Source organism: Triticum dicoccoides, chromosome 1A (assembly GCF_002162155.2).
Source record: "Triticum dicoccoides isolate Atlit2015 ecotype Zavitan chromosome 1A, WEW_v2.0, whole genome shotgun sequence".
NCBI lineage: Eukaryota > Viridiplantae > Streptophyta > Magnoliopsida > Poales > Poaceae > Triticum > Triticum dicoccoides.
Window position 1 is genome coordinate 135,714,137 of NC_041380.1, and position 23,263 is coordinate 135,737,399.

General features: G+C 46.6%; 3 protein-coding genes across 3 annotated transcripts in view; 2 read left to right on the top strand and 1 right to left on the bottom strand.

The window, feature by feature from the left end:
- LOC119367122 (protease Do-like 2, chloroplastic) overlaps positions 1–4,364 on the top strand; it is an 8,913-nt gene extending 4,549 nt beyond the window's left edge. The window contains exons 9-21 of the mRNA XM_037632733.1: positions 100–166; positions 289–347; positions 997–1,096; positions 1,431–1,510; positions 1,941–1,997; positions 2,153–2,256; positions 2,860–2,947; positions 3,040–3,125; positions 3,214–3,238; positions 3,334–3,405; positions 3,492–3,542; positions 3,630–3,690; positions 3,772–4,364. Coding sequence (XP_037488630.1) covers positions 100–166; positions 289–347; positions 997–1,096; positions 1,431–1,510; positions 1,941–1,997; positions 2,153–2,256; positions 2,860–2,947; positions 3,040–3,125; positions 3,214–3,238; positions 3,334–3,405; positions 3,492–3,542; positions 3,630–3,690; positions 3,772–4,016 — 1,095 coding nt within the window. The 3' untranslated portion in view covers positions 4,017–4,364. The remainder of the gene's footprint in view (positions 1–99; positions 167–288; positions 348–996; positions 1,097–1,430; positions 1,511–1,940; positions 1,998–2,152; positions 2,257–2,859; positions 2,948–3,039; positions 3,126–3,213; positions 3,239–3,333; positions 3,406–3,491; positions 3,543–3,629; positions 3,691–3,771) is intronic.
- A 2,842-nt stretch (positions 4,365–7,206) lies between these two features.
- On the top strand, positions 7,207–9,533 carry LOC119367134 (pentatricopeptide repeat-containing protein At3g05340-like). Its single transcript, XM_037632741.1, has one exon. The coding sequence runs from the start codon at positions 7,380–7,382 to the stop codon at positions 9,030–9,032; it is 1,653 nt and encodes a 550-aa protein (XP_037488638.1). The 5' UTR covers positions 7,207–7,379; the 3' UTR covers positions 9,033–9,533.
- Positions 9,534–11,198: 1,665 nt separating this feature from the next.
- LOC119367145 (G-type lectin S-receptor-like serine/threonine-protein kinase At1g11330) overlaps positions 11,199–23,263 on the bottom strand; it is a 15,434-nt gene continuing 3,369 nt past the window's right edge. The window contains exons 3-11 of the mRNA XM_037632750.1: positions 23,099–23,243; positions 22,852–22,897; positions 20,702–22,331; positions 20,517–20,626; positions 12,883–14,068; positions 12,595–12,805; positions 12,234–12,471; positions 12,011–12,161; positions 11,199–11,925 (exon numbers count right to left, since the gene is read on the bottom strand). Coding sequence (XP_037488647.1) covers positions 11,629–11,925; positions 12,011–12,161; positions 12,234–12,471; positions 12,595–12,805; positions 12,883–14,068; positions 20,517–20,626; positions 20,702–22,331; positions 22,852–22,897; positions 23,099–23,243 — 4,014 coding nt within the window. The 3' untranslated portion in view covers positions 11,199–11,628. The remainder of the gene's footprint in view (positions 11,926–12,010; positions 12,162–12,233; positions 12,472–12,594; positions 12,806–12,882; positions 14,069–20,516; positions 20,627–20,701; positions 22,332–22,851; positions 22,898–23,098; positions 23,244–23,263) is intronic.

A 23,263-nucleotide genomic window follows, 5' to 3' on the forward strand; every position in this document is an offset into this window, starting at 1 on the left:
AATTCAGTATTATTTCAGAGGTGTATATTGATATTCGCATTTAATATTGCTTTACTTACGTAGTCGCACTTATACTATTTTACCTTTGGAATAGCCCAGGTCACACCATATGCGCATGGAACATCAGATCTTCTTGGGGTTCAAATTGATGCAGCAATAAACGCAGGTTTGCTTTTACCTTGAACTTGTGATTTGCTTTAGGAAGGGCTTTCCTCGCTATTTTTTTTTTTTTTGAAGAGGATATATAAAGCATCGATATTGTATTTGGTATTGTTTGCTTTCTGGCAGGAAACAGTGGTGGACCGGCTTTTAATGAGCAAGGGGAATGCATTGGAGTAGCATTTCAGGTACTTTTACTGATTACTTGCTTACGTAGCCGATGTGTGGAACTGTGGATATAAGTGATGTACTCCCTCAGTTCTAAAATACTTGTCGTGGTTTTATTAGCCATGTAATATCCCTGTTGTATAATGGTTTATCTGCATATTTACCACACCAGTATGTGTGTCAGTGTGAGTACATACGGTCTATGGCCTCATGGAAATACAAGTTTCATGTTTCCTCAGAATGGTATCAGAGGCATAAGGTCTCAACTTCAAGAGGTAGCCACTGTGCTATTAATAAAAACAGTTGCGGCCTCCGTCTAGACATGAGGGGAAGTGTTTTGGTTTCGGGTTCAGAAAATTCCAGGTTATATGGCTTTGCTATATCAACTCAGATCGGATTTACTTAATCATGGATTAGAATTGCATCGTTTAACATTTTGTAAGCGATGACCACTTTGTTTTTCTACTCAAATAAAAGACTATCTTTCCGAAAGTTTTTATTAGCAAACCTGAAAGATACACTCAAAGCCCTGTTAATGCGTAATTTTGATGAACATCAAATGGTTAAGTACATTTGGTATGAATGTACTTACCCAGATACGTGTCTGCACTGTTGAATGTTTATCTTCTTGTCTTTCTATTCCCTGTCTTCATGCTGTCTTTTGTTTAGGTGTTCAGGTCAGATGAAGCTGAAAATATTGGATATGTTATTCCAACTACAGTTGTATCCCATTTCTTGAATGACTATCGGAAAAATGGAAAATACACAGGTAACGTACATATATCTTTGGAAACAAAACAAAAACTGCGCCTTAAGTACTTAATTATACATTGGCATATAACTTATTACAGTCTGTTCATTTGGTTGCAAAATTTGCTTGGTCAGGCTCCACTGTTAAACTTCAGCGCTGTATTAATTTTGGCATTTTTCTGAAGCCTTTTTAACCCCCTAAATATATTTACAAGTTTTTCGTAATGTGTACTCACCGAATATGCATTCATTAGTAAAACTGTGTGATGACTGATGAGATGCTTATTTTCGGAGGGTCTACTTGCTGTTGTATGTTCAAGTTGATGTCCTCAATGTGTTCAGACATTATGCAGGATTTCCTTGCCTGGGCGTCCTACTTCAGAAATTGGAAAACCCAGCACTGCGTGAAAGCTTGAAGGTGCCTTCAAGTGAGGTATGATATCGATATGTGTTCAGCTTCAGCTTGTGGATATGGAGATTTATTAGAGATTTTCGAACAAACTCTCATACACACAAAGGCACATGTATTTCCATATGGGTTTAGCCAGTAGTTTCTGGTGAGATCCATGTCATTGACGGCAGCACTTTGTATCGTGCCTACTGTCTAAATGCAGATGTACATCTGTATTAGCAGAGAGTAGTCAGTGAGTTGTGTAGGATTCTGTTATCTATGTCTGGTAGAGATTACACCACAATAACCCATTTTCCCTACATAATAAAATGCTACAGTTAAATAAAGAGATACCGATTTATATCCAACAAACGTATGTTCTGAAAACTACTCTCAGTTTTGTCCTTACCACTGAATAGTGCTCTATGTTTTTCATTATTCTCCTATAACATGCCATTTTAATTGGTTGAAGGGTGTTCTTGTCCGCCGGGTTGAGCCTACAGCTCCAGCAAGCAGTGTTCTGCGAAAGGTAAAGTGCATCTGCATCTCTTAGATGGAGTTCACAGATTTGCTACCTTTAGGTTTTCTTCCCGCAAATGAATCTTTCTGAATTAATAGTTACCAGAACGGTATTTGCTACAATTGCTTCCTTCTTAAGCTGATCAGGTGTTTGTTTTTCTCCAGGGAGATGTGATAACAAGTTTCGACGGTGTCTCGGTAGGATGTGAAGGAACAGTACCATTTCGGTCCACTGAGCGGATTGCTTTCCGCTACCTCACAAGTCAAAAGTAAGTGCTTCCTCACAAGTACCATCATTTTCTTAATCATCTTGAAGTGCTTTTCCTAACCTTTTTAATTTATTTATGTTCTGTTCTAGGGCAGAACATTTTTTGTCACCAGTTTCTAGTGGTCTGGAATTTCATAATGGCACAATACCACAAATCTATATTTTGACAGCCATAACCAGTGGGCTTTGTTTCAACATGTGTACAGATGCATATAGATGTCACATTCTCTATCATTTGTATGGATGGGTAAAATGAAAATCATGCAATCACCTATTAACATGTATCTATTTCATGTTACCTTCTGAACCTTCATTAGTGATTCAGTAGTGCAAAATCATGGAGAACTAAGCAGTCTTTAATTATATGTGCACTGCTCTCCATTTGCCTAAAACCCTTGTGTGTAATGCCTACGAAGCTCCCTCTTGATCTGGGATACCAAAGTTACAAGCCTTTTCCATCTGAGGCATTGCAATTTTGTTCCAATAATCTGTATGTGGATCATATAAATTTGACACTAGTGACATCCTTTAACATCTGAAGAAAATAAAATGTTCCAACATGATAGCATGAACTGCACTAAACAATTGTTATTTTATTAATCAGGTATGCAGGTGATGTTGCCCAACTAGGTATCATTCGGGAAGGCAAGGTCATGAAAGTGCAAACCATTTTGCATCCAAGAAAACATTTAGTAAGACACTATAACCCTTGATCATTTCATGAGCTAAAACTAGAAATGTAAAAATTTCACCGATTTCACAATTTTCTTCATCCTCAAATAAGGTGCCATTCAATGTTGATGGGGGTCAACCTTCTTATCTGATAGTTGCCGGCCTTGTCTTCACGCCTTTAACAGAACCATTTATAGAGTAAGTAAACAACTATTTCCTCTTTCAATCCATGCTTGGTGTCAGAAAGGTTGTAGTTACTAACACATAAATCTATCTACATTTGCAGGGAAGAGTGCGAAGATACTTTAGGGGTAAGATCATTCCACATGACCATCCTGCGTGCAGCTTACCTTTCCGGAAGATCTGCAATCTCTTACTGTTGTTGATATCTTATCTTTGTGTGCAGTTAAAACTGTTGGCAAAGGCACGATACTCTCTATCAACCTTCGAAGGGGAGCAAATCGTAATTGTATCTCAGGTATGTTGTATTTCGTGGTTGGATAAATTGGCTAGTCCTAGTGCTGCAAAGTGTTATCACGTTCTTAAGTTACCAATGTTTTCCAGGTACTGGCGAACGATGTCAACATCGGGTACGAGCACATGGGCAATCAACAAGTAAACCTCTTGTCTATTCCACTTCTAGCCATCTTGTTATGCATTTGCATTCAGCTAATGTGTTCCTGTAACCACTAATTTTATCAGGTCATAAAACTAAATGGAACTATGATAAAGAACATCCACCACCTTGCTCATCTAGTGGACAGTAAGTACCGGCTGCCTCCTGTTGCATGACCTTCTAAAGCCATTTATTCATGCCAATCTTACCATTAATTGAAATGTGCAGCCTGTCAAGACAAGTTCTTGACATTCGAATTCGAAGACGACTTCCTCGTTGTTTTGGATCGGGAAGAAGCAGCGGCCGCATCGTCAGATATCCAAAAGGAGCATGCCATCCCCTCTGTAAGGTCATTGGATTTGTCTGAGCCCTACGTCGACACAAACCATGAGGTCCAAAACCAAGGCGAGGATTTCGGCGACAGTCCCGTGACAAACTTTGAACTGGGTGTTGATTGTCTGCTGTGGGCGTGAGGAACTGCTATCGCTCCGTCCTAGAAACCAAGAACGCCCCAGTGAAACCAAGCATGGGGGGTTTCAGTTGAAAACTGGTAGTAACGCCAGTGGGTTTTTCCATCTACCCGGTGGCAAAATACACTTGACAGCGGCAAAAGCCGAACCATGTTGTATTTTGTTGTATCTCAATGCTCGAAGGTTAGCTTAGGTGTAATTTAGAGCGTGTTGTATGTTAAAATCACAGAATGCTCCATTCATCAACATTTTTCGGGGAATTGTGGCCCTTGGCCGCCCTTTGTACAACTAGGTAACAAACGATTCTTTAAATTCTCGGAAGTGCAATAAATCAGAAATTTTGTTGGATTATTTTCTTTGCTACGATCAAGGTTCAAAAATCGAATACTGTGCTCATATCGGCGTGGTCTTAAAAGAGCTATACGATCGACATTGTAGCCGATTGGCCGATGCAAACTATGCCGCAAACCAAAACGTTTGACAAAAAATACAACATTTTTTTTGTACAAGATGTACCAAAATACTTAAATCCAATGGTCTATTTGAACCACCGACATGAATTTAGGAAAATATGATTCATTTGCTCTCCTTTATGTAACATCAGTATTTTAAGCCACACCTAAACCGAAGGCAGTATTTGAACCGCTGCTGTAAATTAACGAACATGTGGTTATTTTGCTCTCATTCACTATAAGTTTGCTTTTTAAGCCATACTTAGGGCATCTTCAACCCGTGCTACAAAACATTCGGACCTTTTTTTTTGCCATCCAATGTGATGTCGCATACGTTCGTGGACACATCCGCGTGTTCAAAAGCCCGCAAACCGAATGCAAAGTTGGGAAAGATTTGCGGGAGTCTGGACCTCCTCCACGTAGGACTCCAACAATCCTGGTCCACCCGAATCCTCACCTGGAGCCCACACATTTGGCCACATCCGCACTGTTTCCGCACCAAGCCTGCGCATTGCCACCCTCTCCAGCCGATCGCTGTCACCCTCCACCCTTGTTCTCGCCCGTTTCGTCGTCTGCCACCGCATGGATCCGCTTGTAACGTTGCCAGAGCCGGAGGAGGAGGGTCCAAAGTTGGTGGCCGCCTGAAAATAGCAACTTGGCGACCCACAATGCGCGCTGCTACGTTGAAAGGATCAAGGAGAAAGCGGTTTTGGCCATTTTTGCAAAAAGGGGTGATCATTAAGTTAAAAAGCTCACTGGTAAATGTGAGTATTCGTCTGCTCATGTGATCTATATGATTTAAAATTCTTTTGCGGGAATGCATGATCTAACTTTGACCATTATTTTGATGATAAATATATTTGTTATATGTCATAAAAATCATATCATTCGAAACTTTGTCCAAATACGAACACCATGATATAATTCTTATAGAAGACAACACACATTTAGGGGCTGTTCGGGTTCTCTCCGCTCCAGAACTGCTCTCCCGGAGCAAGCGGAGCAGCCCCAAACGCTGTAACTCCGCAGAGTCAGCGGAGCGGAGCGGAGTCAGCAGTAGTTCAAAATTGTGGAGCGGCAAATGAGCAGATCTGCAGATCCTAGAAACGAGGGAGTTCATGGAATTTACGGATGTATGCCACCGATAAGTGAAACTTACCGGTTCGATAGAGTTTGTTTCTCGCGCTCGTCACGTTTTCAGCCCCGAACGGGCCGGTAGCTTGACCAACCTCCCTTTAGCACGGGCCACAAAACAGATTATTGGGCTTTCAGCCCAACTCACGAAGCGGAGTGGAGCTAGCGAGGCGAACGGTTTTTCTGGCTCGCACGATCGATCGAAGAGCTGGAATTCACTTCGAGGAGCGGAGCGCAGGATTTTGTGGAGCCAGCGGACTGCCGAACATGGCCTTAGTATGCTAAATTAATGGTCAAACTTAAATTTTGCAGCGCACAAATTTTGAACTTAATTTGGAATCAAGAGAGAAAATAGTAAATAGTAAAATCCTATTTTTACCCGCAAAAAAGTAAAATCCTATTTCTTTCACCATACAGAATCTTATCTTATCTTATCTTACCTACTAATAAAGCATGGACTGTTTCTGGTCGTCTGTCACGCCATTTTACAAATAAACCCCTCAGTTTTATGTAAATCAAACCGTAGTACACCATTTAAATTATAACCGAACCGTTTTTTCATTTTCTCAGAAAACCCCCTGACATTTTAGACAATCAACCCGCCGTCCATATTTAAGTCAGCCGAAACGTTTTTTTAGCTTTAACAGAAAATCCTTTGACATTTTGATTAATCAATCTACAATTTATGTAAAATAAGATTATTCACATCTTTTAAACCGTAACTTAGATTTTAACGTGTTATATATGAAACTTGATTAGAAAAATATGTAGAATCTAAATATGAAGTTATTTTTAGCTGTTAAATATCTCTAAAATATAATTTTTGGTGCAAACTTAATATATAGTATATGGTCTGTTTTTTTATACCGTTGGTGATTCAAATTGCAAATAAAAATCTATTAAAACCAGAGTGAGAGAAAAAACATCGAGAATCATGCATACACAACTATGAAAAACCTTGTGGAAAAAAAACATACTTTTTATCTTATTCCAAGCGAGTGTGCGCACGTGCGCGCGCGCGCAAAAGAGAGAGACATTAAGACTAACCACATTCAAACGTGTTTTCATTGTGTGAGCACAAAGGTCACTGTCGGCAACACAAATGTGATGCCATGTGAAACTAAAAGATGTGGGCCTATTAATGTCTTGAGTCGTGGTTATTGGGTTAAGAGTGTGTGTTATTTTTTTTCTCGTTGCAATGCACGGGCTTTTTTTTTTGAGCGAGTGTGTGAGCATAGAGGAAATACAAATGTGATGCCATGTGAAACTAAAAGACGCGGGCCTATTAAGGTCTTGAGTCATGGTTATTGGGTTAAGAATGTGTGTTATTTTCTTTTCCGTTGCAACGCACGGTTTTTTTGCTAGTATCAGTGAAAAATAATACTCCCTCCGTCCCACAATATAGATTGTTTTTCAAGCTAGTACCTGACCTAATTATGTTTTACAGCATCGTATGTGGTACAGTAGTAATTTCTCAAAAAACAAAAACAGTAGTAACAATATTATTGTTATTCGGAAATTAATAATCTTCCCCGCAATTTTTTTATTATTGTTATTATAAAAGCTGAGCATGTACATGAGCCTTAAGAAAATGGCTGTCCCCGCGCTCCTCAACTACGCCTACCTCAGCGGCCTCCTCTCCCGCTGCGGCCGCGCCGCCGACCACCGCCTGGGCGCCGCCCTCCACGCCACCGTCGTCAAGAATCCCGCCCACTTCCTCCTATGCCCACTGCACCCCTCCCTCCGCCACGTCCTCGTCGCCTGGAACGCGCTCGTCTCCATGTACGCCAGGTGCGGCCGCCACGACGACGCCACCAAGGTGTTCGACGAAATGCGCGTCCGGGACTCCGTCTCCTGGAACTCGCTCATCGCCTCCGCCGCCGCCTCCTCCTCCGGCGCCGACGACGTGCTCGCGCAGTTCAGACGGATGCTGCGCTCGGGCCTCTCGTGCGACCACGCCACCTTCACCACAGTCCTGTCTGTGTGCGCGCGTGCAGTGTCCCTCCCCGCGTCTGCCATGGTGCACGGGCTGGTCGTCTCGCGTGGGTTTGAGGGCGAGGTGTCTGTCGGGAACGCACTGGTGACCGCCTACTTCGAGTGCGGGTCTCCGGGCTCGGCCAAGAGGGCGTTCCAGGGAATGGCAGAGAGGAACGTCATTACATGGACGGCGATGATCTCCGGGATGGCTCGAGCAGAGCTCTACGAGGACAGCATCGTGTTGTTTCGACAGATGAGGCGCACGGTGGACGCCAACAATGCGACATACTCGAGCTCCCTGTTAGCCTGCGCTGGATCTCTGGCAGCCAAGGAAGGCAAGCAGATTCATGGCCTTATTGTGAAGGCTGGACTCGCGACCGACCTCCATGTAGAGAGTGGGCTCATGGATGTTTACTCTAAATGCGGATTAATGGAGGATGCTCTGAGTGTGTTCCGCGCATGTCGGCAGCCTGACGAAGTTTTCTTGACAGTCATTCTGGTCGGATTTGCTCAAAATGGGCTGGAAGACAAGGCGTTCGAATTGTTCACTGAGATGGCGGGTGAAGGAATTTGCATTGATACAAACATGGTTTCTGCAGTTCTGGGGGCATTTGGTGCCTCCGCGCCAATTGCTCTTGGGAAGCAAATCCATGCACTGGTCATCAAGAAGTGCTTCGGAAGGAACATATATGTCTGCAATGGTCTGATCAATATGTATTCAAAGTGCGGTGAGCTGCAAGAGTCTGTCCAGGTCTTTGATGAGACGCCCAGTAAAAACTCGATCTCATGGAACTCCATCATCGCAGCCTTCGCGCGACATGGTCAAGGTTCTGAAGTCTTTCAACTGTTTGAATCCATGAAAGCCAGCGGTGCCAATCCCACAGATGTCACCTTCTTATCACTACTACATGGCTGTAGCCATGTTGGATCAGCAAAGAAGGGGCTGGAGATCTTGAATTCCATGTCATCGCAGTACGGAGTGCTCCCAAGGGTAGAACATTATGCATGTGTGGTCGACATGCTCGGCCGAGCTGGTCAGTTAGACGATGCAAAGTCATTCATCGAGGACGGACCTTTCAAGGACAGTGCTATCCTTTGGCAGGCCTTAATGGGAGCTTGTAGCTTCCATCGGAACTTGGAGATCGGGAAATACGCGGCTGAGAAGTTGCTCCTTGTGGACCCCGAGTCCCCTGCTTCTTACGTCTTGCTATCAAACATCTACTCAGCGGAAGGCCGATGGGATGATCGAGCCAAGGTTATGAAGAAGATGAGGGAGATGGGTCTGAGGAAGGATACCGGCAAGAGCTGGATCGAGCTCGAGAAGGAGGTCCATTCTTTCGTCGTCGGGTCACTCACGTCTCGTCCTGACCCTGCTCCTGTTGATGATGTGGTGCTGCAGCTGTCTGCAGTTGCTGGTGATCATCAGGATGATGTGATGGAAGACAATGCTCTGTGAATGGGACGTCGGTGCGTGCATGCTTGATTCTGATGCACATAATATAGTGAAGGCTATTTCATGACCATGGCCTTCATGGTGAGCAGAACCCCAGCAAGACCATGGCTGGTCTTCAATCACGCTGTTATGATGACATGGGCATGGACCTGTATGCTTCATGGCGAGTGGCGCCCAAGTGTGGATCAAGGGGAAGGCCATGTCCCAGATGAGCTGCCGGTGGCTCCTGGAGATCACGACAGATGCTGGTGGATTGGTAGCGCCTCGAGGAGGAGGAAGCAGAGGTTTGAGCAGCGGCACTCGGCTTTGACAGCGCCATCAAAGAAGATCAATAGCTATGTGCTCAATTCATACTTTCTCTGTAACTTAATGTAAGACGTTTTTTTACACTGACTCTAAAAACGTCTTGTAAAAGATTACAGAGGTGTACACAAGGGGTCTATTTTGGATCACATGATACGAAAACACTGAAACGGAAAAAACATGTAGTGCTAATTTTGAAGATGGAAGACAAATCGGTCTGTAATGCTGAATTTGGTTCAAAGTGATGATTCTAAAATTTAAACGCGTGGGATGACACGTTGGTGAAAGGAAAATTGATCCGCCTTGCAGTTTTTGGTTTTCTATTCTAGCCCGTGCCCCGTGGGTATCATTTTCTATGTACACCCAGCTTGAGTTTGAAAACACATTGATCATCATGCTAGCAATTTGCCCCATGTTAAAGACGCCATGCTTAGAGCAATTCTAGCAGACCCCGCAAAACACGCAGACCCGCAAAATTCCGGTGAGTATGCGGGCTCGGCCCAATTTTCCGGTCAGAACAGAGCCCGCATACTCGCCCGGCCCGCAAATTTTTTTGTCGCGGTCCGCAAACCGCACGCCCCGACCGCTATATCTGCGGTTCTGCGACTCGTTTGCAGGTCCAAACCCTATCCCCCGCCGCCGCCGAGCCACGCGATTCCCCTTTCCCATCTTCACACTTTTCGTCGCCGGCGACCACCCGCCCCGCCTCCAGCCGCCATGTGGGGCCGAATGTGGAGCTCCGGACGCGGCTCCGACAGCAGATCCAGCGGCGGAAGGGACCCGGAGCGTGAGCGGCGCGTCTGGTCGGACGGCGCGACGAAGCGCGGGGCCCGGAAGTGGACCAACCGCGGCCTGTCACCGCCGGCGAGCTTCCAGCGGAGCGAGATGGAGGAGTACGACTGCCGGCGCGCGTCCTTCTCCTTCGCGAGGTCATCATACATCGGGAGCTCCTCCCCCTCCGGCGCGGGCCTTCTCCCCGTGAAGAGGGAGTGGTCGGAGGACGAGGAGGAGTCGGACGAGTTCGCCTTCGTCCCCGTGAAGGAGGACCCCGCTCCGCTCGGCCGCCGCGGAGTCGTCGGGCCGGAAGACTACGTTGCCGACGTCGATGCCGTTGCGGCCGCCATCGCCGAGCGGAGCGTGCGTGAGGAGGCGGAGCGTCGGCGCCATGGCGAGGAGCTCGAAGACCTCCAGTGGCGGCAGACGGTCGCCGCCAACCTCGCCGTCAAGGAGAAGGCCGAGGAGTGGTGCCGCATCCGCAAGGAGCAGGCGGCGAAGTATGTCGACCTGTGCAGCTCCGGCGAGGAGGATTGACCGTCCTTCTCCTTCACGGCGCCGTCCATTTGCCGCGACCTCGCTGCCGTCAGATCCGACCCCCTCTAGTACTAGTTAACATAGTATTTAGTATGAACTATGCTTGTAGTTTGTTGATCATGTAAAACCTATGTAGTATGTGATGAACTATGTTTGTGCAATTTCTTCTGCGGAAGTGTTTTTTTTAAATTATGCAGGTTTAGATACGGTTTCTGTTCGGCCGCGTTAGTTTTCGACCCGCAAACGCGATCTTTCTGAAACCGCAAACGCGACTTGCGGGTCAAGTTTTTGCGGGGTCTGCTAGAGTTGCGCTTGGTAACCATCCTAGTCAAATTTGAACAAAGGTTGGTTTCTCCTATGAGATGCTGCTTCAGTGTTAGACCATCAGCGAGGTATGATTACAAAGGGCCCTATCTAGGTTTTAGGGGTCTTTGTTCTCAATCTTTGCTCATGAGCACCCTGTCAAGCGTCTCAGTATTGTCTTAAATCCAAGCTACCAACGACAGCATTAAATCTGTTTCACCACCCGCACAAAACTGGGTTTGCTCTGCACCATAGAAAACCACCAAGATCCATATGAAAACCTTGTCTATATTGCAAGTGAAATTTTACAGAACCAAAGCTAATCTTAGAAGATAGCCAAAATGGAGAGGCTGCTAAATTAACTATTGATACATGTATTTGTATGAGCCAAATATCGCAGCTAATAATGCCACTGACATTTTCTCCAGCAGAAATACCATAATCTCACTTCACAGCAAAACTGATACTGAAGATAACCTTGGAGGCACATAAGACTTTTCATCATAACCATGAAACATAAGCACCAGGTACATCAAGCTCATCTCTAGGAGATACTCCCTCCGTCCCATAATATAAGAGCATTTTCAACACTAGTGTAGTGTCAGAAACGCTCTTATATTATGGGATGGACGGGATAGTAAAGTAACACTAGTACAAACTGGTTCAGCAACTGCTTCAAGGCTCATCTTGGCTCAAGCTTTGTGATGGTCATTCCATTCGAAGACTCCGATTCTGAATTATCACTGCATCCACTCAATCTGTCACAGAAGGCTGGCATGGAAACAGAAGGGAGACGGACACTCTGGCTGGTAAGCATGGCATTTACCGACGACATTGTCGGCCTATCTTCAGGTCTGTTCTGCACACACAGCAGCCCGGTTCGGATGCATTTCAGCACCTGGTCAACGTGAGAAGGATGGCCGCTAAGGGATGGATCGATCAACTCGACGACATTTCCCCTGGTCCAGTGTTCCCATACCTGCACCAGATTGGTAAATTGTTCAGTTATTATGATAGGGATTCAGCCGCGCACAGGGTTAACTAGCTTTGGTTCAAGTACTTACAAGATTTACGAGATAAACATATTGCTCGGAGTTGCAGGAGCCGTTGTTTCTTCTTCCCGTGACGATCTCCAAAACCAAAACGCCGAAGCTGAACGCATCCGATTTTGCTGAGTATTGACCATGCATGGCATATTCAGGCGACATGTATCCACTGCAAGAAGAACAGAAGTGTTACTATAGGTTCTACTTTGATGCCTAGCTATCAAATGCTGACTGTGCTTACTATGTCCCGGCAATACGTCTAGTGACATCTTCTGATTGATCCCCTCCAAATATCTTTGCCAAGCCAAAATCAGAAATCTTAGGGTTGTAATCAAAGTCCAACAGAATGTTGCTTGCTTTCAGGTCCCGGTGAACTATCTTCAATTGAGAATCTTCGTGGAGATATTGTAATCCCCTAGCAACTCCACTGATAATCTTGAACCTCCTTCCCCAATCTAGGTCTTTGCGTTTCTCAACATCTGCATTTAAAAAAGAAATATCAGCATTGCAATGAAAGTTTGGTGGCACTTGCACTATTCCTATTGAAGCTCGGCCATAGTGGAAAAAAAATCCTTGAGAAACTAATAGTGAAAAGGTTGTACCAAAAAGAATGGTATCAAGGCTTCTGTTGGGCATAAATTCATACACAAGTATTTTCTCTTGTTCTTCCAAACAAACGCCAATTAGGCTCACAAGATTCCTGTGGCGAAGCTTAGCAACAAGGACTAGTTCACTTTTCAGTTCACCTATTCCTTGTCTGGAACTGTGAGATAGCCTTTTTACTGCTATTTGTTTACCGTCAGGTAGGACTCCCTGTGAAAGAAAAATAAATACACGCTCATTGGTAAATATATAAAGTTGATAAATTCTAGATACAGCATGGTTTGTACCTTATGAACCATTCCAAAACCTCCTTTACCAAGCATAGTTCCTTCGCCAAAGTCATTTGTAGCCACTCTTAGAGTTAACAGATCGAGAAGAAGTGAATCAATGCTTTGAATATCATCCAGCAGATCACTGTATCTGAAGTCAGTCAGTGCGGCCCCAGCAGTCTTGGATATCCAAAAAGTCCTGTCTCGGCGGCACGTCCGAGATAGAAAGAACAACACAATTGCAAGGATTATAAAAAATGCAGCAACTCCACCAATAACTGAGCCAATGATCGTTGTTTTCTTCCTTTGCTGATCTGGTAGCTCGGATGCTGCAAGCCTGAGGAAGAATGTGCCATCTCCAAAAAATTTGCTGTATCCTTCTCCGAGGTTAACCTGCAGGTCCCCATGCCAAACAAAGCACCCAGTGTAATTGTAAGTGTAAGCAGAGCAGGAGCAATTTTTCAGACAAGCCACCTGACATTCCTGAGAGCTTGTTGCCACTGCACCCCGAGCATTAGCAGGTACCCTCACATCTTCCATGGCATAGAACTTATCAGACCGAGAATGTGCAGAAGTCGAGTGGGTCTGGCACTGCAATGGTGTGTTCCTCTTGCACCCACCACTGTAATCGTCAAGGTCCCAGTCATTCTGAATCTTCTGGCTGAACCCCTTGACACAGTTGCAGAACGGCAGGGCATTGAGGTTGCAGCTGCCGTATGCCCCACAGCGCGCATACACCTCACACTCCGTCTGTGGCTGGGTCCAGATCAATATCCACTGCTGTGAGGAATCCAGCCATGTCAACAACCTGAGCTGCCCGCTAATGTCGATGATGATGTGTGTGATGACCGAGTCGTCTTTCGTCGAGTACAAGAGGTAACTTTCTGTGGAGCTGTTGACGAATCGCAAGGCCACCATCCCCGGGAGATCGAAGTCCCAAGGGGTACTAGCCCAGTAGCTTATGGAATCATTCCACTGCGCGAAATAAAGTGGTGTGCCGTTTGGGTCATGCTCCAGCGAGAACAACCCAGGAGATGGATCTGCCTCACTCTTCCAAGCAACAAGCCTCTGGCTAACACCAGTGATTTTGTTCAGCCCGAGCTTTACCCCTGGAAGCAAGGTGTTTGTTGGATGGTCTATGCTTTGCCAGTAAACTATCGATGAATTGGAGGCATCAATGAGCTCGAGGCTACCACTGTCCCTGATGGTGGCCACGGTGGAGTTGGATGCTATACTTACATTGGTCGACCATAGCAGTCGGTTCTTGGCTTGATCAAGGAGGACAAGGTTGCCGTCGCTGGTGATTTCCAAGGAGGCGGTGGTCGGGTCAGACACCGGCACGTTGGTGGTTGCCGTCCACACGGTGGTTGGCAGTGGTATGTTGCTGTACCATATGGCTATGTAGTAATTGCTAGAGGTGGTGTTACCTTGCGGTGGGGAGTAGAAGCCCAAGGTGAATTTGCCGCCCTGGGACACAATCTGCTGTGACCCGGACAACGGTGTGGTGGAGGTGATGGTGTCGACGGCTGTGCAGAGTAGGATTTGGCCGAATAGGAGTAGGAAGACGAGAGGAGCCATGGATGGGAGCTTGGAAGAATACCCAGCCACCCAGCTGGAAGGAGCATGGGAGTTTGAACTTTCTGAGTAACTCGTGGTGGTGCTTGGATATAGAGGTTTTTAGGTTGGCGAGCAACAAGACTCCACCTCAAATTAGTAAGGGTCCTTCTTTTACACTAGATAGGCTGATTGAAAGGTACACACCCAACGCCATTGTAGTGCTGAATGATGGGTCAGTCAACAGAATGCAAACTAGTCGTTCGTGTTGAAAATTAATAGAGGATTGACAGTGGGTTTTTTTTTCCTTGATCAATTGTCTGCCTATTTTATTCATTACAGCTCAACTTATGCACTGCCTTGGACTTTGAAACTTGACCCAGAGTGTCGTTCTTGGTCAACAAGCACGCTCAGTTTCCAGGAAGCTTACCACTGATGGGCAGTATTCAGCAAAGACTGCTTATGATTTCCAATTGCTCGCTACAATTCCACAGAAGCAGAATTCATTGAGTGGAGAGCCAAGGTGGAAGGGAAGTGACAGTTCTCCATATGGTGCATGTACAGCTGATTGACTAACAGCCTTGGGGATTCTCAAAAAAGTTACAAAAAAGATTCTCACTAACAGCCTTGGGAATTGGGATGGACCATGATGATGCTTGCAAGCTTTGTGATCAAGTGCTCGAATTGCAACCATTTGATTCTGCATTGCCCATTTCGCCAAAGAAGTTTGGTCCTGTCTGGCTCTCACATCCCAACAGCCACCTCCATTAGCCTCCCAGAGGCAGCCCTCACATCGTAGTCTGCGTGCAACAGATTCAGATCCTTTGTTTGTTCTTCTCTTTCAGTATATTCTAGCAAGATTTGCACTAATTCACCCCCCCTGATGAAGAAGCAGAGGCAGAGGACCTGCTATATACTGTATCTGTGTACACAAAAGCCAATTTCTGCTCTGATGGTGACTTTAGCTGGAAAGCAAAAAATAAGACTTGACTAAAGGCAGAGAAGTCCTGTCGGCAGCGAAAGCTGTATGCTACGTATACTATTGTTGACTTGAATAGCCAACATGTAAATCATGTAAGACTTGTCTGTCTAAATATCCCCCCTCCCCTTTGCAGGCTTGCAGCTAGTATGCACTTTGCTCGTTGCTTCAAAATTACAACTAGAGCCTGGAGTAAAATCAGTTTTTTTTACCAGGTATGTGATCGCCGCATCGGGAGAATTGATTTTAACCCCCCCAGTTCACTCGCCTTGGATCTTATGCCCCTTTCTTCGTTTGCCTTGCTCTGAAGCCCCCCAGTTCTGTCTAGCTCTTCCTGATGCCCCCCTTTGATGTTTAACAAATTTGTTAGTAGATATAACCATCAAATAAAAATGCGAATAGACAGAAATCCCCATGTGAAACTCCCTCAGCACCTAGGGTTTCTAGGATTTAGACAACCATATAAGAGGAACCAAGCAAAATCCATGGAAACGGAAGGGGAGAAGCTTGCCTTGCCAGCAATGGAGGGCGGCAGGAGGGGAGAGGGGAGGGGGGGACGCCGCGCAGCAGCAGGGGGGACGGACGGCAAGGCGCGGCGGAGCAGCAGGGGCGACGGACAGCAGGGCGCGGCGGCTCTGGCGGCAGGGGCGAAGAACGAACGTGTTAGCCCTCCTCGCATCGCGTGGTGCTGGGTCATGAGGAAACTGCACGAGGGCAAATTAGTCAAATCAGAACATTATAGGATCAGTTTTTCTTGCATTATTAGCTAACTGAATAGATAACAACGCAAAAGGGGCAATCGGCAAGAATCAAGTCGTACTGGGGGGCTTCAGAGCTAGGCAAACGAAGAAAGGGACATAAGATCCAAGGCGAGCGAACTGGGGCAATTCTCCCCGCCGCATCAATGCTATGCCCCGGTTAGCACAATTTGGGAGTCGAGACTGACCTCAGTAGAGGAAATAACGGCGGCACCGGGCCTTGGCCGGAGCCAAGGATGACGAGGTCGGACACTCAGGCGATCCTGTGTTCCTCCCGCCGGCTTGCTGTCGTGCCACCAGTCGATTAGTGCGCCCTCCTGGTATCCACTAGGTACTTAGGTTGCTGGTGCAAGCTTATTCAGGACGCCCCTTAGGTGCTCGCTGAAATGCCGGCCCCAAGTTGCTTGCGCGGGACATCTCCGCCAGCGTGCGACGGCACCCCCTCGCCCGCGAGGATGTCCAGGAACGCCTCGGCGCTGGCAGTCGCCGACGGACCTTGTGGGTTGTGGAAGACGAAGCGGAGGACGATTTAGCCGTCGCGGTCTCCCGGGCGAACATGGGGCGGGCGCGGATGACGTCCAAGTCATGGACTATGCTCTATGCAGGTGGAACGCAGGAGAGCGAGCAGCTCGGCTCCCGCTGGCTGAAATTATTCGGCCCTCTTCGGTTCCTCGGGCGGCGATGGCCGGAGTTGTGCGCGCGGATTAGGTTGGAAGAGAAAGAGAGTGAAAAGATTAGGTTGGAACAGAAAAAGAGTGAAAAGATCCGAGCCAAGAGATGGATACAGGGGACCGGTATCCGACGGAAGCAAAGCTGCTTCTCTCAGGAGCCATCGTGGCCACCCAACGCAACCCTAGCAGACCGCGCATCCGGCCGACTCGCAAAACGTGTTTGCAGTTCACGGAAAACGACATTGCGGATTGGTCGCAGATGCAGTCCCCGCATAACGGATTTTAAAAAAGATATTCACGAAATATGCTCTTTTACGGGTCAACTTTGCGGGGTCTGATCTAGCGTAACTCCTCCAGACCCGAAAAACCTAAATTTGCATCTTAATTTGATCCAACATAATGCATTTCTTTGCCTTTTCAACAACATTGAATACATAAGACATCATCAAATCTTTGCTAGAAATAGCAAGACCTAAGAAAACGAGAACCACTAGTATGCATTTTATTAAGGAGTGCATGGACATCTATTAATTTCTTTCTATCAATAAATCAATGTATTCGTCTTCCCAAAACCAAAATGAGCATCCATCTTTCTACACATATGAGTGAGCATGTTCGAAATGAGCTACCGTAAGTGCACGTAGCTTGTCGTTTTTGCATTTGAAGAACACCCATCTCGGGTGCTTCGGCGTGCCCGAAGTTAGCGCCACACTGTCCGTGGGTAGTCGTTGCACTGTATGAGCGGCATCGGCGAGCCACATAGCCGGAGCGCGAGCGCCGAGCCCGGGGGACGGCCGGACGAATCCATGCCCGCAAACCGCCGTCGGTGGCGGGAGGACGAACCCGTACCTACATGCGGCGGTGCGACCTTGCCGGGGCTGCGGGAGATGCTCCCCGACCATTCCATCGCTTGGCACAGCCTCCAGCGGCCGAAAAAGCCAAACCCGGTAGCCCGCGATGAAGGGCCGCAGATCCGCAACTTCTCGGCCCGCCGGCGCAGGAGGGGAGGGAGGGGAGAGGGGAGGCCTCGTGCGTGTGGTGGCCTTTAGGCGTGCTCCTGTCGGCTACTTTCGCCGGAATCTTGGGCGGCGGCCCGGCGGCGGGGCGAGGGGAAGAGGGGAGGTGGTTGGTGGGGAAAGCGCGGGCTGAAATGTCCCCTCCACCAACCGCTTCCGCTTATATGCAGGGCACCGCAGCGGTGAAGGGGAAACCCGCGTATTCGTTGGTTGGGGCCGAGATTTTGCCGCGTCCCTCAAAATTTTTTGCGGGCCGTCCGCCTTTGCGGGGTTTGTTCGGGCGGGATTTTTCACGCGAACCCGCATTTTGACGGTTATTTTATGGGTCGGGGCCGGATGCAGGGTCTGCTAGAGTTGCTCTTAACTGAACGCACACCGCTTCTACTTGCTCCGTTGCTAAATCTAGTGTATATTTGAAGAAGACAAATCAGCGGTTGTAAATTGGTACAAATTATTGGAGAGAACAAAACGTTAAAAGTGACACTTCTGTTATAGAAGGTGGGTAAAAACATCAATTATGATGATATCTTTCTTCTTTTTCTGAATTTATAGGCACAGTGGAAGGATGATCTATGTGACAGTAACATGTCAAAGGCCTGCAGAGGTTTAAACAAAAGTCAAAAACTGCACTGCAAGAGAAAAGCATATATGAAGTTATGAACATCAGAAATTGACATTCACCATTGTAGTCACCCTCTGGCCTCTGCAAGTCCATAGGCATATATGATAGTAGGAACCTGTCCCTGTGAAATCAGAATTTACTTGCCTAAAAGCCAGCAAAGGGTTCGACTCCGTAGTCATGCTAATTGCTTGGAACCTATGGAAGCTTCGAAACGTTTGGGTCTTCAACAACAGAGACATGCAGCGCCCAATCCCCGCTCTTGTGGATTATCGATGAGCTGAAAGCATGAGACTGGTACGGTGAACCTAGAGCTTTTTCTGAGTAGTTGGACTAGCTAGTTCTTCCTTGGTTGTGGTGTAGTAAGTGGCATTGCTTTGAGAAAAAGAAAATCAATCTCACTTTCCCTAAAATAATACTCCCTCCGTCCTGAAATAAGTGACTCAACTCTGTACTAGCTTTTTTACACTAAAGCTAGTACAGAGTTGAGTTACTTATTTCAGGACGGAGGGAGTAATATTCAATCTCTCTTATATCCAAGCAGTTAACAGCAATATCGAATATACGATGCCATCTGAGATAAAAAAAATATCCATCTCCATGATAATGCCCCCAGATCACACATGGAAAGACATCTGGTGCCAAGTAAAGTCTAACCCCACCACACAAGTATTCTAGACATATACACAACTACCTGATCAGAAACTTTCAGATAGTGCAGGACGGTAATGACTAGAATAACAATTTGAATAGTCAAAAATATTCACCTGGATAACAGAACCATGTTCACGCTTTGGATTCAAATATCGGACAACGGATAACCCATATACATTTCTGATTTTCTTGGCTCCCTTAAAATTTTCCAGTTATTGATAAATGTAGTCGTTCAAGGCGCATTATGACTTTTCATCATAGTCACGACACTTAAGACACCAGGTACATCGAGCTGGTCTCTAAATACTGTATAGTAACACTAGTGCAAACTGGTTCAGCAACTGCCTCAAGGCTCATCTTGGCTCGAGCTTCGTGATGGTCATTCCATTCAAAGACGCCACTTTCGAATTATCACTGTATGCATGTAATCCGTCACAGAAGGCTGGAACGGAAACAGAAGGGAGAGGGACATTGTGGCTGCTAAGCATGACATTTACCGACGACATTGTCGGCCTATCTTCAGGTCTGTTGTGCACACACAGTAGCCCGATCTGGATGCACTTCAGAACCTGGTCAATGGGAGAAGGTTCTTTGCTAACCAATGGATCGATCAGCTCGATGACATTTCCCCTGGTCCAGTACTCCCATACCTGCACCAATTGGGTAAATTGCTCATTTATTATGATGGGGATTTCAGCTGTCTGCACCGCGTTTACTAACATCGGTTCTTAAGTACTTACAAGATTTACAAGATAAATATATTGCTCGGAGTTGCAGGAGCCATTGTTTCTTCTTCCTGTGACTATCTCCAAAACCAAAACACCGAAGCTGAACGCGTCTGACTTTGCTGAGTATTGACCATGCATGGCATATTCAGGCGACATGTATCCACTGCAAGAAGAACATAACTGTTACTATAGGTTCTACTTTCATGCCTAATTATCAAATGCTGACTCTGCTTACTATGTCCCAGCAATACGTCTAGTGACATCTTCTGATTGATCCCCTCCAAATATCTTTGCTAAGCCAAAGTCAGAAATTTTAGGGTTGTAATCAAAGTCCAACAAAATATTGCTTGCTTTCAGGTCCCGATGAACTATCTTCAATTGAGAATCTTCGTGGAGATATTGTAATCCCCTAGCAACTCCACTGATAATCTTGAATCTCCTTCCCCAGTCTAGGTCTTTGCGTTTCTCAGAATCTGTCATTCAGAAAATAAGTATCAGCATTGCAGATTTGCAGTGAAAGTTTGGTGGCACTTGCACTACTACTATTAAAGCTCGGAGTGAAAAGGTTGTACCAAAAAGAATGGTATCAAGGCTTCTGTTGGGCATAAATTCATACACAAGTATTTTCTCTTGTTCTTCCAAACAAACACCAATGAGGCTCACAAGATTCCTGTGGCGAAGCTTAGCAACCAGGACTAGTTCACTTTTCAGTTCCCCTATTCCTTGTCTGGAACTCTTACATAGCCTTTTTATTGCTATTTGTTTACCGTCAGGTAGGACTCCCTATGCAAGACAAGATACATTCATCGGTAATAAATATATAAAGTTGATAATTTCTACATATGGCATGGTTTGTACCTTATGAACCATCCCAAAACCTCCTTTACCAAGCATATTTCCTTCGCTGAAGTCATTTGTAGCCACTCTTAGTGTTGATAGATCGAGAAGAAGAGAGTCGATGCTTTGAATATCATTTAACAAATCACTGTACTTGAAGTCAGTCAGTGCACCCCCAGCATTTCCGGATATCCGAAGAGTTCTGTCTCGGCGGAACTTCTGAGATATGAAGAACAACACAACTGCAAGGATTATCAAAACTGCAGCAAGTCCGCCAACAACTGAGCCAATGATCGTTGTTTTCTTCCTTTGCTGATCTGGTAGCTCGGATGCTGCTAGCCTGAGGAGGAGTGTGCCTCCTCCAATTCCCCTGTACTGATCTTGGAGAGTAATCAGGTCCCCATGCCAAACAAAGCACCCAGTGTAATTGTAAGTGTAAGCAGTGCAAAAGCAACTATTAAGACAAACCACCTCACATTCCTGAGAGCTTGTAGCCACTGCATCCTGAGCATTATCAGGTAGGCGCACATCTTCCATGACATGGAACTTATCAGATGGAGCCTGTGCAGAAGTTGAGTTGGTCTGGCACTGCAATGGTGTATTCCTCTTGCACCCACCACTGTAATCTTGGAGGTCCCAGTCACTCTGAACCTTCTGGCTGAACCCCTGGACACAGTTGCAGTACGGCAGGGCATTGAGGTTGCAGCTGCCGTATGCCCCACAGAGCGCATACACCTCACACTGTGACCGTGGCTGGGACCAGAACACGACCCACTGCTGTGAGTATCCCAACCATCTCAGCTGCTTGATCTGTCCGCCGACGTCAATGATGAACCGCGAGACAACTGAGACATCCTTGAGCGAGTAGAACAGATAGCTGATGAATCGGGATTCGTATGCGTAAGTGGTTGTCATCTCCGGTGAAAAGCTGAAGTTATAGCCATTCCAAGGGCCGCTGGACCAGTAGGTTATGGACGAATTCCACTGGCTGAAAAACTGTGGTGTGCCATTTGGGTCCAGCTCCAGCGTGAACAACCCTGGAGACGGGTCTGCCATGTTCTTCCAAGCAACAAGCCTCTGGCTCACACTGGTGATCTTATTCCGCCCGAGTTTTCCCCCTGGAAGCCAGGTGTTTGTTGGATGGTCTATGCTTCGCCAGTAAACTATCGATGAATTCGAGGCGTCAGTGAGGTCGAGGCTACCGCTATCTCTGATGGTGGCCATGGTGGAGTTGGAGGCTATACTTTCATTGGTCGACCATAGCAGCTGGTTCTTGGCTTGATCAAGGAGGACAAGGTTGCCGTCGCTGGCGATCTCCAAGGAGGCGGTGGTCGGGTCAGACACTGGCACATCGGTGGTTGCCGTCCACACCGTGGTCACCAGTGGTATGTTGCTGTACCATATGGCTATGTAGTAATTGCTAGAGGTGGTGTTACCTTGCGGTGGGGAGTAGAAGCCCAAGGTGAACTTGCTGCCCTGGGACACAATCTGCTGTGACCCGGACAACGGTGTGGTGGAGGTGATGGTGTCCACGGCTGTGCAGAGTAGGATTTGGCCGAATAGGAGGAGGAAGACGAGAGAAGCCATGGATGGGAGCTTGGAAGAATACCCAGCCACCCAGAGCTGGAAGGAGCATCGGGGTTTGAACTTTCTCAGTAACTCGTGGTGGTGCTTGGATATAGAGGTTTTTAGGCTGGCAAGCAACAGTGCTCCACCTCAAATTAGTAAGGGTCCTTCTTTTACACTAGCTAGGCTGATTGAAAGGTACACACACCCGACGCCATTATGGTGCTGAATGATGTGTCAATTAACAGAATACAAACTAGCCACTAGTTTGTTTGAAAATTAAGAGCGGATTGACTCTAGGGGTTTTCCCTTGATAAATTGTTCTGTCTGTTTTATTCATTTCAACTCAACTTAAGCAATGCCTTGGGCTGTGCAACTTGACCAAGAAGTGTCGTTCTTTTCGGGAGTGGCGTTTTGGCTCTCGGGTCCAGGTGAACCTGAAATATGAGCCGCCCAGACAAGCATGGGGATGTGTGCTGCAGGTCACTGCCGAAGGAATACAGGAATTGAAAAAGATTTATACACTGCAGGCTCACAGTGTACGTACATACGATTCATGACGGGGGAGCGGACGGAGGTTGGCTCTATTAAGAGCTCTGACGCACCTGTACCTGGTCACGTGGTACAGATAGTTTGTTTGGACGCCCCCCCACATGTCAGGTGAAAGAAATACTGATTCGGTTTCTGATTCAGATAAATAAATTAAAAACTTGATAGAGTACGAGTCAAGACATAAAAACTAAAGAAAAACTTGTCGCAGATGTAGTTCGTTATAACTTTTGCAACAAAAAGAAAAATCGTCCAACACCACCGCCCGCACGAGCCACCATCAGGTCCAATGCCGCCGCCCGCCTGCACCGCCACCACGGAGGCGATCACCACCGACCACCTGCGCAGCTCGACCACCGTCGCCCACCTGCGCACCTCCCCCACCACCACGCACGGGAGCGACCAGTGCATCCATTGTCGGGCTCAGCGCCACCACCCACCTACGCCACTGCCATGGGGATGACCACC

Coding starts and splice junctions, on each gene's coding strand:
- LOC119367134 (XM_037632741.1), top strand. CDS start 7,380: ATGTACGCCAGGTGCGGCCGCCACGACGACGCCACCAAGGTGTTCGAC.